The following is a 14,069-nucleotide window of genomic DNA, read 5'->3' as shown; positions in this document are numbered from 1 at the left end:
GAAGTTACACAACTATTCCACTTAGATAAATAAGGGGTCTTTCGAACTACTGGTGGGGGTGAGGTGGAGAACAGAACCTGAGCAGGGGAGAAACACAAAGAAGATGCTTTGTTAATGATGTTTAACCAAGTACACACACACACACACACACACACACACACTATATATATATATATATTAAAAAGTGTTGCTATTCCACAACAAACTGCCTGCTGTGAAAACAGGCCCATCACACAGGGTTGTGTTGTGAGGCTAAAATAGTGGGGGAAGAAACCATTTATGCTGCTTTGAGCTCTTTGCAGGAAAACAGAAATGCAAGGCATAAGGTAATACAACTAGATGCACCGTATCACATGTGAGAACATGGCATGAGACTGTCTCCCTGGGCGGGGCAACACTTACATCACGTATCACTTCATAGAGTGCTTTGAAAGTAGGCTGTTTGTCATCGTGGTAGACACCTCTGTTCCCATGTAGAATAGAAACGCCTTCTTCCTCTGCTCCTTTACAGTTACTGCCATACATGCAATGATCTGGTCGATAGTTCCATTGGCAAGGAAACAGATAGAGACACTCTAGAAAGCCCAATTTGAGCAAAGAAGGGGGGGGGGGAAGAGAATGACAACAATTACTAATCAACATCTAGAAATTGGCAAAAAACACAAAACCTTCAAAATGTTACCAGAAATTCTGAAATAAGGAAAGCTACTGGAAACGAATCATGTGTCTGCTATTCCAGGCACGTCCAACAGGTAGGTCGTGATCACTGGATGTCTCTGGTAGATCACTGGCTCCCCCCAAAGCAGCTCAAGAAGTTTGGCTCCCCTAAAAAAAGCTCAACATTTTTGCCCTGCACCCCCAAAAGACGGGGCTTTCCTCCCCCTACAACTTTGACCTAAAAAAAAAGCCCTACAACTTCGACCTGAACCCCTAAAAAATGGGCCTTCCTGAAAAAAGCTCAACAATTTTGACCTGACCCCCCAAAAAGGGGGTAGATCACTTCCTGGCCCTACTCACACAGCAAGATGGTCATTCCAGGGCCCTTCCTTTCTCTATAGTACCATGGCAATATTTTGCCTTTGGGCTTGAGCCATGCAACAGCTAACAGCTCACAGCATGGTTATAGCTACCATGCAGAGAATGTATGAAGTGGGTGAGGGGGATTTACTTATTTATTTAATTTATTTAATTATTTAATGCAAGTGATTGTCTATCACTTTCCATCAATAAAACAATCACAATCTGTTCTCATCCACAGGATTGGCAGCACAGGCCAATGAGGCAGAATCTATACACACCACCCTGTCACATATTCCAACGAGACATAATAATAATAATAATCATCATCATCATCATCATCATCATCTACACATGTCTATAATATAGAGTCTGTGCACCGTGTACCTGGATTAAAGTAAAAAATGATGTTGAGCAAGTCCTGGTCTCCCCACGTTATGTAGTTTTTGTACTTTTGGTATAAAGGGTACAACATCTCCTCCCATGTCAAGCCTGTCGGTATCATGCTGTTCTGAAAGGCAGGAATAAACGATAAAGAAAGAAAAGTAGAAACCAGCAGAAATCACAGCAGGAGGAAGGCGTAGCAGCGCTGAGCAGCAACCTTTCTCACTGTTCCTGGAACCAAACAGCACAGAAAGGAAGAATTGCCCTTCATGCTGGAACAGGGAGCCAGCGAAGGGGAACCGTGTAGACTGCCAGCATGCAAGCTCTCCCTTCAGATAATGTGATTCCATATCCTCAACTGACCATTCATTTGGCTGACCCTGAAAGGCCATCAAATCCAAAAGCACTCAGAAGCGTGGATTCGAACCTCCTTTTTCTGTGCCCCAAGTGGTATCATGATTTGCATGCATGCAATTAAAGAAAACATGAAGCAACAGAGCTTGAACACAATACACTTGCTTACTCTTATTATGTCAACATTTGCATTTACCATTTCATAGAGAAGAAAGTTGGCTCAAAGCCAGAGAGGCTCAGCAGGTGGTCCCTACCGGGTCCTGGAAAAAGCCTCCAGAGCAGCTCTGCTATTTTACTGTAGCTTTAATCATTTTACAGGAAGATGCCATAGCTCAGTGGCAAAACATGTACTTTTCATGAAGGGCTAGATTTAATCTCGCATCTCCAGTTGAAAGAACTGAATAGGGGGTGTTATGAAAGGTCACTGCCAGTCTGAGCAAATACTGGATTTAGAAGTGTAAAGTTGGGAGGGTCATCTAGTCAATAATAAGAATAAGAATAAGAATAATTTATTTATTTATACCCCGCCCATCTGGCTGGGCTTACCCAGCCACTCTGGGCGGCTTCCATCAAAATATTAAAATACCACAATAAATAAAACATTAAAAGCTTCCCTAAATGCAGGAATCTCAGCTAAAGCTGCTATGACAGATGGCCACCCAACCTCTGCTTTAAAACCTCCAAGGAAGAAGAGTCCGCCACTTTTCCAAAAGAGTATGTTCCCTGGTTGATCCTGATGGACAAACAGCTTGACCTGGTATAAGGCAGGTTCCTATGATCCCCAGCACTAAGGTCACATCTGAGGGTTCTGCAATCTTTTGGGGGACGGTTTGCATCCATGGATGAAACCTGAAGTCCTCTGAGATGATGGTAGGAACATTGCCTGAAGAATATGCAGAGTTGTATGCAACTAAGTCATTGCACACATGGAACGACTTCAAAGACCGTGACTTCCTCCCTCTCCCACTGCACCATGCCCCAAGCTGCCCCAGAGGTTTGGGGAACCCTAGATTAGATTTGGAGGGTGAGGTGCAGAAGGGAGCAGAGGGAGGGGAAGTTCGGTGGCACGCTCAGAAATCACCACGCATGCAACAATTTAATTGGGTAGTGCCCATTCTTAATCCAGCGGGCAGGAAGATGTGAAATGCACCAGCAGTAGTGACAAAGGCGCACCAGTGATGTCCTCAGTGTGACAGCATTTGAAGACCTACAGTGACAAGCCTCTCAAGTTAACTATCATTTGGGTATGCTACTCTGGGCCAATTTGAGAAGCCAGTGGACTGATTCTGTCAGTCAAAGCACATTCCTCGGAAAACAACAGTCCAAGCTGGTTTTTCAGTCAGTGGGAAATCATTTGTATAAAACCGTGAGGAAGTTTTATACACGCAGGAGTGGAAACCAATCTGTTAAGTAGTGGGTGAACATATCAGACGACACAGCGATTCTTCAAACAGCTCTTGTTTATTCACAGGCCAGAACAGAACTGAACTGAAGGGTTCAGTCAGCCTGCTTATATAGAACTCCAGTACAATGTAACAGTAACAATTTTCTAAAACTATCCAATCACTGAACGTCACTTTCGATTCCTTATTTGCATAACTATCTACAGTATCCCCCTGCTGGCCCAGGGTGAGAACTTCAGTACATAACACAATCCCCAGTTGACATGGGAGAGAAAAGTGTTTCTGAAACAAAACAAACAAATCAAAAGCCATTCTTACCTTGAACTGGGCATTCCTAATACGGGTTAAATTCATCAGCATGACTCCAGAATTTACCCCAGTCACTCCGTAATATGGGTGGCGAGCAAACCGACTGTACCAGCCAATCTTTGGTATTTCGTGTTCTGGAGCCATGGCAGCCAGCTGTGTGGAATTGAATGCTCTCAGGAAGCCCCAGATGTCATCAATGGGTCGCAAAAATAGGACATCTGTGTCCACATACAGAAGGGAATCTACGTCTTTTAAAATCGTCTTTGGGGTTGGAAGGTAATGGGTGTAGGGAAAAACAAACAGGCATCAAAGTCAGGAAGGCCAGAAGACAGATTACAGGCCAAGAACTCATTCACTCTGTGTATACATGCAAGACACAAAAGAACATTTTGATCCAAATTCCTGCTCAGTATAGAGACATTCCATATTAATAAGCTCCTCAGGGTCAACTGGATGTAGTGAGCCAACTACTATGTTCTGGTGCTCAAGAGAATTAGGGAGCATGAGAAGATGGTGGAATGAGGGGTTTGCCACAGGGAACGTTTCTTGATTTTCATTTGAAGCATTTCTTATAGTTTGGTTTTAAAAATAACTAACAAGAAATAATAAAAGTAAATCTCACATCATGAAGCTTCATAGCAACAAAATCAATATAAACAACAAAACACGTTTTTAAAAATTTGCTAAAAGGACAAGACTAGTTTAAGTTTGTACTGACAGACGATGGGGCCAACTCATATAACCAGGTAACAGCTTGGCTGCACAGTGGGTTTTTAAATGGTGGTCCTCATTTCAGGCAAGGGAAAGACCACCCTGTGGAGAGGCACATTTGTGATAAAGATTTTCATGTTTTCAGGCTGCCTTCTGATAATTGCCACCGCCTGCCTGATCACATGAATTACTCCAAAAAAAGAACCTTGCTAAACGGCCAGAATCCACTGTGTGGTCTGAATGTAGAATTAGCAAAAAAATAAAAATAAAAATAAAATAAAATAATTATTTGAACATATTCAGAACTCTGGTCCATCTACGCAGCTCTGTCTACTCTGACTGGCAGTGGCCAGTGGCTTTTCAAAGTAACGTTCGAAGTGCTGGAAATGAGATAAGATTGATGCACGAGTTACCTGGATATCTCGAAAGGGATAATAACAATCAGGCTGTTGATTCTTGTTCACAGTGTGCCCTCTTGTGGACACTTGGTTCTGTACGTATCCATTCATAATTTCAGTAATTGCATTATTAAAAAAAACTTGTGTGGGGAGGTTTCAATATTTCTTCAAAAGCAGCGGAGTGTCTCTTTCCCATTTTACTTTCCTTCTCTCCTAATGATGCAGAAAATCCCTCCCTTTGTTTACCTTCTTTCCCACAAAACTCTTTTATTCGATGGCCAGCAGAATGGCTCAGGTGTGGGAAGAAACCGTGGTTGAAATTCCCACTCTATGCAGTGCACATGGCGGTATTGGGGAAGTCTCCCACTCTTCCCCAGACCTGCAACAGGGAGAGTGGATGTACCATGTACATCACCTTGGAAGAAGAGAATGCGACACATAACAAACCCGTGCGCTTTTAAATTGGCATAAAAATAGCATGCCTCAAAGTGCGTGGCCACATTTACTTTGCTAAAAAGACACTCGTGGGACATATTCAGCAGAGGAAAAGCCTTGATTGTCATTAGATTACCCTTGAGGTCTCAGTATTTGAATTTCAAATTTAATAAGTGCATTTTCCACTTCTGCAATTAGGTGCTCAAGATATTATTGCCCAAAGCTTCCAAGCATGAAAGTGGGGGCAGGGCAGGGAGAAAAGGGTGGGAATAAACAAAAATAAGTAATCGGTACTTTGGCTCTTAAATAAAATTAATATCTGTTTTATTGGAAGATACAGACCAGGCATGTCCAACTCCCAAGAGACTGCAATCTACTCCCAGTATAAAAAAACTGGCAGTGGCCTACCCATTGTCATTGGAGGAAGGAGGAGTGTGCGTAGGGTAGGTGGATTGCCCAGGGTTATTGAGTTTTTTGGGGGGAAGACTGCACAGTGTTTTTAAGCTTTTCCCCATAACTTTTTGTACACGATAAGGATCCAGAGATCTACCAGGTTCTGCCAGGGATCTACTGGTAGATCGTGATCTACTGGTTGGACATCCCTGATACAGACTATTGGAATGCATCAATAAATAATTTAGACAACCCATTCTGGAGAAAATATTCCAGCCTATTTAATGGATATGGAGAGGCATTTTTGGTTTTTTAAAAAAACTTTGCTTTATCTTTGGCTTTGTTTTTGATCTGCGGCACATGCTCCACAACTGGTAGAGTAAGTTAGTGTTCTGTACAGAAGACACTTCTACAGAAAAGCTGCAATTAAGACAATGTGCTTTACTCCACTTATGACAATGGTGTCACTTCTGCGGCACAATTCTGAACACAAATTGCGCTTCTTTCGCAGCTTTCCCCACACCCTCATTATTTTGCACAGATTCTTTCCCAGTCTCTCCAACACATACGTATTGTTGCAGCAGAATCTAGAAAACTTCTAGCAAAGTCACGACTGCCATTTATTGTGGCCTCTCCAGTATCACCATTCCCCGCCCCGTTTTAAACGCACCAACATTTGAGACTAGTCAAATATCGCTGGATGAACTTTAAGGCTAGGCAATTTAGGGACAGGTGTTTGAGCATGGGTTTATTAAGGCAAACCCCTCCTAGAATGGCCAAACTCTTCCTTGGATGAGATCCAGTTAATCAAAGATTTGGCCAAGCAAGAGCTAAGAACTCTGAGATCATTAGGTTTTGCTAAAATTAAAACAACCCCATGGCACTGGTTCCTGGCTCCTGGTCGGAGGGTAAGCTCTTATATGCCTTTAGCAGATTTATGATGGGAGAGGGTTAGTAGCTGTGACTTTCCCTGTTGCAGTGCTGCGGGGGCAGAAGACAGCGTACTTCCCCTGTCACAAAGCTGCTATAAGCAGAGGACACCCCACCCCCCTTTTAAGTCCACGCACTGGCAACCAATCTGTGACAGAGAACTATTTGTTGCTTAAAAGGCAGGCATGACCAAAATTCAATCCCATCTTTACATATGATAGCTATGGGCTGGTGATAGGGTTGCCACTCAAAGAGCTCCAAAATAAGGGCTATGTTGTGAGAAAATAACATATTATGTCTGTCAGAAAACACATAGTACTTATTACAGTATACTGGAGGGATGGAGGAGGGGAGAGAAACAAACTGTGCTTTTTATTGACTGGCAACTAACACTATTATTTCAAAACGAAGGAACCGTTCCTTGAAACAAGCAGCAAGAAGCAAGGACATGGGCTGAAACTGTAATTTGATGCCGCGGTTCTTCGAAGAAAACATCTCTGGTTGCAGAATGCCAACATTCTGGGACCTTTTCGCTCTCTATAGTACATATGAGCCAGCTTGTTCTCTTGAGATACATCCTGGGAACGACCGGCGCTGTCTACAATTCATCCCAGGTGGGTGTTTGTTGATAAGGCTCCAGTTCCAGGTTTTGCAGTGAGGAAGTTAGTTAATAACTTCATGATGTTCTCTGTATGCTTGGGCAGGCATCACATGTAAAACTGCTGCTGCTGCTGCTGCGTGCTTGCTAATGAGAAGTTGGAGCATCTGCCTGCTAGCAAGGTACAGAATTTGAAGGTTTGTCACAATAGTTTTAGGTTAAACTTAAGGTTGTGGGGAAGAGCTGTAGCTCAGTGGTGGAGCATCTGTTTTCCATACCCCCCCCCCTTTTTTAAAGAAGGCCTGCAGAAGAGCAAAGCTGGGCAAGGCAAGTCCACATAAGTGTAGCAAGCAGCAACAACAGAACTGGCCAGATTAAAAGAATGCTGTTTCGCCTTTACTCATCTTTGTTTTGCCTTGATGTGTACACATGGGTCTAAGAAGCCGTCTCAGCTGGATTAAAGAGAGGAAGAAGACAAAAACCTCTGCTCCAACTGGAAGCTTCTAAATACATACTCCGAGCACACTGTACAACATTTTTCTAGGTGTCAAATATTCGCCGCGCATCAATCCCAGAGACAGCAGGGGTCATGCCAATCTTGCTGGAGTGCATGGCCTCAGAAGCACAGCAGCGCTCTGTTCAACAACAGAGTGTTTCAGATCACAGTAGGTTTTAGATCAGTGCTGGAGGAAAGAACAGCCTGGGTTACGTGCTCTCTGGCCTAGGCCCTGCCACTTAGCCTTAAGTCTTGGCTCCGGCTCCTGTGATGTGTGGTCCCAGATCTTTACATCAGACGAGCACCGTTACAGACTAGCTATTGTTACAACTATTTCGCCCTAAGGGACCAGGGCAGGTTTCCACAATTTATAATGCAGTTTTGAAACTTGCAATTAAAAATTCAATCACCAAAAAAACAGGGTGGCTCCCAAAAATACAGTGCGATCATGCCTTATGCACATTTAACTCGCACAATTTCAACAGCGGTTGAGGGGCGCTGACTGAAAAAAACTGCAAATTAAATGCAAGCAAGGCGGAGAGATTAAAAGCTCTTTTTGCTCCAGAAAAACTCAGCGTAGGAAAAAAGGAGCTTTTAGGCTCTCCACCTTGCTTGGCAAGAAAGGCCCTCTCAGCATGCCAAGTTTGGGATGCTCCCACGAGATCTCAGATGGTTCTGTGAGATCTTGCAAGAGCATCCCCAGGGACCTGAAACCAGCTCCAGAATCCCCTGGGTTTTTTTGAGTTTGCACATATATGGAACCCTTGCAAGAGTAAGATGCAATTGTACCGTATACTTCTTGTGTGTCAAATGCTAGAGTAATGAGGTGCTTCTGAGGGTGAATGGAACCAAGAGTGCTCCATTCTGTCGACCTTAGCGCCCGAGGGGGTTTATGGGAAGGAGGTGGTCTTTTGGCTACTGCCAGCTTGCTTGTCAGCCTCTGCGACCCAGCTCTGCTACAGCTGAGAGCACCTCAATCTTGCCTGCTGTCTGCTTCTCTGCATGCACCAGTAAATAGCAGGTGAGTGTTAGGGCCATGATGTTAAAAACCTGAACACTGAACACAAATGAGCATTAACTGGCAAGGAAGCACCGGTCACTCCTGTGGAGCAAAACCCTCACCTGCCAGGGCCTTAAGAAGGGGGGCTTTTTAAGTGCTCCCCAACATAAAACGAAACAAAACATCACTGAGACTGGCACCTTGCTGGGCTTTTGGAAAGACGGCGGGAGAGGAGGAGCTGTTTGACAGATCTGCAAGCAAACGGACCGTTTCAATTTGTGCGCGAGGGAGGTCTCAACATTTCTAAGGCCAATGCAGTTTCTTGGGTTCAGCTACCTCAGGCTGCAGTCCTCAGCACGTCTACTCACAAGAATGTCCCACTGAATTTGATGTGGCTTACTCCTAGGTAAGTGGGGCTAGGGTTGTGGCCTTCGCCCAAGTGCCTTACCGGGAGAAAGAGCCGCTGGGCTGCGCATGGCTTGAATAATTTTTTCCATTCCTGAGCATTTCCCACTGAAAAGGCGATTGGGTAGACATTATATTCAAACTTCTTTGTGTACGAAGGGGGCCATTCCTGTAGCTGAAAAGCACAAGGAGGAAAGTGAGGGGGATTAGAATTCCTGAGAGGCTGTTTTGTGGGAAATGCTATTGCTCTACAAAGTCAAACAAATTAAAACAAAGCTCTTACTCAGGCAGAGCTTTATTGAGGGCTCACTACTAGAAAAGAGTTTATCCGCTCATTAACTTGTGGCTGTCAGAGCATTTCCAAGTGAATCTGCAAGCTTATAATCAAAGATCTAGATTTGGTTGGTGTTTCTTTAAAAAGAAAGAAAGAAAGAAAGAAAGAAAGAAAGAAAGAAAGAAAGAAAGAAAGAAAATAGTGCAGGGGACTCACTTTCCTCTCAAATTCAGGTTTCAGGGAATCCTCAGCAAAGATGTGAAATTTGAGTTTCCTGTAGCTAAAGAGAACTGCTGATTTCAGCATGACCAGAGTTTCTTCCAGCCGGTCGCCACATGCTACAACCGCAAGATGCATCCACTGTGGAGATGAGAGCGGGGCTGCAGAATGCTTCTGGTCCTTTGGTCTCCTAAACATATATACATAAAAAAAAATGCACTTGAGTGAGACAAAAATAATCATCTTTGGAGGTTTTATATTAAATAAGCACAATACTGCAAATATAAAAAGAATCAGAGAACTGTAGAGTTGGAAGGGACTCAGAGGGTCATCCATTTCAACCCCTGCAATGCAGGAATCTCAACTGAAGTATTCATGACAGATGGCCATCCAACCTCTGCTAAAAAACTTCCAAGGAAGGGGTGTCCACCACTTTCCAAGGGAGCTGTGATCTTACACTGGATTCGAAGAGCTTGCCAGGGTAATTTTAATCATGTGACCTAATCAGTTTTAAGGTGCTAAAATCTTTCCTTTATTATCTTCCATCATCACAATTGTTTCCTTATGGACAGCTTGGTTTTAGTTTCAGGTTCAAATAGCAAATTCAGAAATGTAACTCTGGCTGTCAAGTTACAGAAAGGTAGCCGTGTTGGTCTGCCATAGTCAAAACAAAAAAAATTTTTTTCTTTCCAGTAGCACCTTAAAGACCAACTAAGTTAGTTCTTGGTATGAGCTTTCGTGTGCATGCACACTTCGTCAGATGTATCTGACGAAGTGTGCATGCACACGAAAGCTCATACCAAGAACTAACTTAGTTGGTCTTTAAGGTGCTACTGGAAAGAAAAAATTTTTTTTTGTTTTGACTCTGGCTGTCAAGTAAGAGTCTGGGTGGCTTCAAATGTTACAGGAAGCGTCGCTGGTGCCAAATGCCGAATGGACTCTCACATCTGGTCAGCAGCCCTTTCTGATTGCAGAGACACGCTTGCAAACATGCAGGCACAAGTTTCCGGGAGATTTTGGAGTGAATTTCCGGAGCTCTTTGCTGAGTGACTCCTGCAACCATGAGAGGAGGAGGACATAACACAAAAACACTGGAACCTTTCTTTTTTTAAAAAATGTATCTTTTTATTAAAGATTTCTTGGTTTACAAAAGTGTGTGCAATGCCTTTTTTCAAGTTACATTTTCTACAGATCAGTTTCATTTGTTGAGACATTAGTAAGAAAAGGGGGGAAGAGGTGGAGGGCGCCATGGTGGGTGGGGGTGAGTAGGGTGGCAATGTTTCTATTTTACTTATTGTATGTGTGGGGTTTTGTGTCAGCATCGCTTGTGCAGGTTCTCTTTACTATTCGCTTGTGTTCCTTTGGTGGTGAGAGAGGCTGGGGTTGGCCTAGGGCATGGGTTGGCAAACTAAGGCCAGCGGGCCAGATCAGGCCCAGTTACCTTCTGGATCTGGCCTACGGACGGTCTGGGAATTGCTGTGTGAATCTCCAGTGCACACATTCTTTCCCTCTCCCTCACACGGCGGCGCCTGCGCCTCCTCCCTCCCTCCTCTTGGCTTCTCCCTGCCCTGACTAGAGGAGGAAGGGAGCTGGGCTTTGTTGAGCTGCGGTTGGCTGAGTGCCATTTTAAGCAGTCCCTCTCCGGAGCCAGCCCTCTCGCACCGCTCATCATCCCTTCGCCGCTGCCAGCCCCTGCCGCTCTCAAGACACAGGTAATCAGCCACCGGGGCTCGTGGTGGTCTTGCATCATTCCCTCCCCAAATACAGTCTGCCAGCCCCACAAGGTCTGAGGGACAGTGGACCGGCCCCCCTGCTGAAAAAGTTTGCGGACCCCTGGCCTAGGGTGTGGTTGTTTGTTTGTGATTGGCTGTGGTGTACTCTGTTTTCATGCGTGAGTGGGGTGGGTGGGTGTTTTTGAATCAGGTTAGCCATATTGATTTGTATGCTGTTGGTGGATTCCTGTCTTGTTGGGCTGTGTACGTGATAAAAAGGAGCCATACCGGGGCGAAGGTGTCTTCTTCCATTTGACCCTGTGTCAGTTTCAGTTTATTGGTTAGTTTTTCTAATATGACTGTTTCTCATACTATTTGGTCCCATTGGTCCACGCTTACCCCCACTGGAACCTTTCTGACTTGCATCCTACTTATTTGATTCCCTATGCCTCAAGAGTAGTCATTTGTTCACCCCAAACCTCACTCTGCCAACAACTCAGCTCTCAAAATTACTACTTGTTCGCTCCACAGATTAGCTACCCATCGTTTACTCATGAATAACAAGATGTGACAAATGACTGAGCAGCTGAGATAAAACCATCCCTGTAATGGGGGCAACCTGTAAGTAGGCAAGAGGGGAAGAAAGAACAGATGCATTGTACAAAAAAGAGAATGTGGGAACTCTTAAGAAACTATCCCTAAAACAAAGTGAATGTAAACCGAAGGTCTCAGTGTTCAGAAGAAAGGTTTCTAATATGCCCAGCGTAGCTACTTCTTCCATCGCTTTCTATCACACTTCCCTCCTCCCTCATATCCTCTCTGTTACCTCTGTACTACTTACAAAGGCTTCCTCCTGCTCCACACCACCATTTTCTCCAAAATTCAAAATTACGTGGAAATGCAAAGAGCGATCATGCTCTTTGGAACTATGTTATGCAAAACAACGTCATCTATCTGCACAATTTATTCTCAACACAGAATCATGGCTCCCTTGGTGCAAGGATATAAAGAGTCCAGCAACTAGGGTACTTCATTTGTAAGCGGAATGGATCCCCCCCTTCTCCCACCCGCCCCCAACGAAACTAAAATGAAGTCTGCATGCAATAGCTGCTGCTCTGTATTGCAACATAAATCTTCTCGCGCCTTAAGGGACACAAGCGTTTGGTACCTGACTGGTTCAAGAACGCAATATATTTCATTAATTGCTGAAAAGTCCACGGGCTTTTGTCTTAATTAAAGCTCAATTTCTTGCAGTGGATAAATAATGGCACACTACACTTATGCAAATAGTATTTACTTTCCAGCCAATTAGTGCAAAACCCGCTGAATTATTAAAGTGCATAATTGGCTGCTTGCATGGATTGTGCTCCTTCCCCTTTCTTATGGCACTGCTTTTTGCCTACTTCTCCTATGCTTACTCGTAATTGCATCATTAAATCAAGCTGTACACAGAAAATGAAAGCTTTGATATAGCTCGCCCCTGCGTGCCACGATCGAAGCAGGTAGAAAACCCCAGCTGTTCATCACCTTGATGTTACGATGTTAAGAGTGTTTTCGTGCCACCAATGCAGCCCTTAAGCACGGACACTAACGCTATGCATAGCCTTGAATAATCAAAGGTGTGGCATCCCAGCACAATGAACTCCTGGAAAATACTACTTTTTGTTTTGAGGTGGGAAAGAAAAACCCGCACTGATCTCAATAGGCTGCATCAGGGAAGAAAGGGTTAAATCATTTACGTTAATTTTTAGGACACACCTTTTTTCTGTAATTTTAAGTTACCTTAAAACGTTTTTGTGTACTGCTGTGTTTTAATTGTTGCAACTCATCCTAGGTTGGTAATAAAATGTAATAAATAATAACTTCCCCCTTTCCACCTGCTGTGATTCTGAAAATTACCTGCGCTCCCTGATGCTATTTGCTTTTTTTTTTTTAAGGGGCTTAACATAGTGTTTAGTTTGGTCCAGTCTGGAATAAAATAACTATGTGCATCACAGAGAAACTACCCCTGGTATCTTCCCAGAGTGGAAATGTGCTTCCTTCTGCTCCTGAAGTACTAGAAGGTGGAAAGGGGGTTTCTTGTCTTCCTGGCCACAGGTTCTTTGGGTCTGGTGCCACAGAGCTGGCATTGGAGTCAATTTCAGCCCTGAAGGCTTGCCAGGGCTAGGAGTTGTAGAGCTTTGCTTCCTTTTAAACAGCTAATGGAGAAAACACCGGGACTCTTTACTAGCAGTACATGTGAAAAGGATCTAGCTTTGGGAGTCAACAGGTGATAAGCCTGGTGGACCACAAGCTTAACATGAAGAAGAAGAATTTGGATTTGATATCCCGCGTTATCACTACCCTAAGGAGTCTCAAAGCAGCTAACAATCTCCTTTCCCTTCCTCCCCCACAACAAACACTCTGTGAGGTGAGTGAGGCTGAGAGACTTCAGAGAAGTGTGACTAGCCCAAGGTCACCCAGCAGCTGCATGTGGAGGAGTGGGGAATCAAACTCAGTTCACCAGATTACCAGTCCACTGCTCTTAACCACTACACCACACTGGTCCACAGTGTGATGCAGCAGGGGGGAAAGCCAATGCTATTCTAGGCTGCACCAACTGAAGTTTAGTGTCTAGATCAAAGAAAGTCACAGTACCACTCTATTTTGCCTTGGTCGGACCACACCTGGAATACTCTGTCCAATTCTGGGCACCACAATTTAAGGAGGATATTGGCAAGCTGGATTTTATGCAGAGCAGGGCATCCAAGATGATCAGGGGTCTGGAAACCAAGCCTTATGAGGAACGGTTGAGGGAATTGGGTATGTTTAGGCTGGAAAAAAGGAGACAGAGAGGAGATACAACAGCCATCTTCAAATATCTCAAGGGTTGTCACATAGAAGGGGGAACAAACTTCTTTTCTCTTGTTCTGGAGGATAGAGCTCGAACCAATGGCTTCAAGTTACAAGAAAGGAGATTCCAAGTAAACATTAGGAAGAACTTTATGATGGTAAGAGCTGTTCGACAGTTGAACGGACTCCCTTGGGAGGT

General features: G+C 44.1%; 1 protein-coding gene across 2 annotated transcripts in view; it reads right to left on the bottom strand.

The window, feature by feature from the left end:
- The window catches only part of GXYLT2 (glucoside xylosyltransferase 2), a 32,986-nt gene that overhangs the window by 6,669 nt on the left and 12,248 nt on the right, over nucleotides 1-14,069 (bottom strand). The window contains exons 2-6 of one of the 2 annotated variants that reach the window (XM_083601927.1): nucleotides 9,324-9,516; nucleotides 8,877-9,008; nucleotides 3,477-3,728; nucleotides 1,405-1,528; nucleotides 403-575 (exon numbers count right to left, since the gene is read on the bottom strand). In XM_083601927.1, coding sequence (XP_083458053.1) covers nucleotides 403-575; nucleotides 1,405-1,528; nucleotides 3,477-3,728; nucleotides 8,877-9,008; nucleotides 9,324-9,516 — 874 coding nt within the window. The remainder of the gene's footprint in view (nucleotides 1-402; nucleotides 576-1,404; nucleotides 1,529-3,476; nucleotides 3,729-8,876; nucleotides 9,009-9,323; nucleotides 9,517-14,069) is intronic. The other variant, XM_083601928.1, reaches the window with a different exon arrangement.

This window comes from Podarcis filfolensis, assembly GCF_964270895.1.
Source record: "Podarcis filfolensis genome assembly, chromosome: 2".
Lineage (NCBI taxonomy): Eukaryota > Metazoa > Chordata > Lepidosauria > Squamata > Lacertidae > Podarcis > Podarcis filfolensis.
Note: the sequence above shows the minus strand (reverse complement) of the source record. Positions and strands in the feature narration are given on the sequence as shown.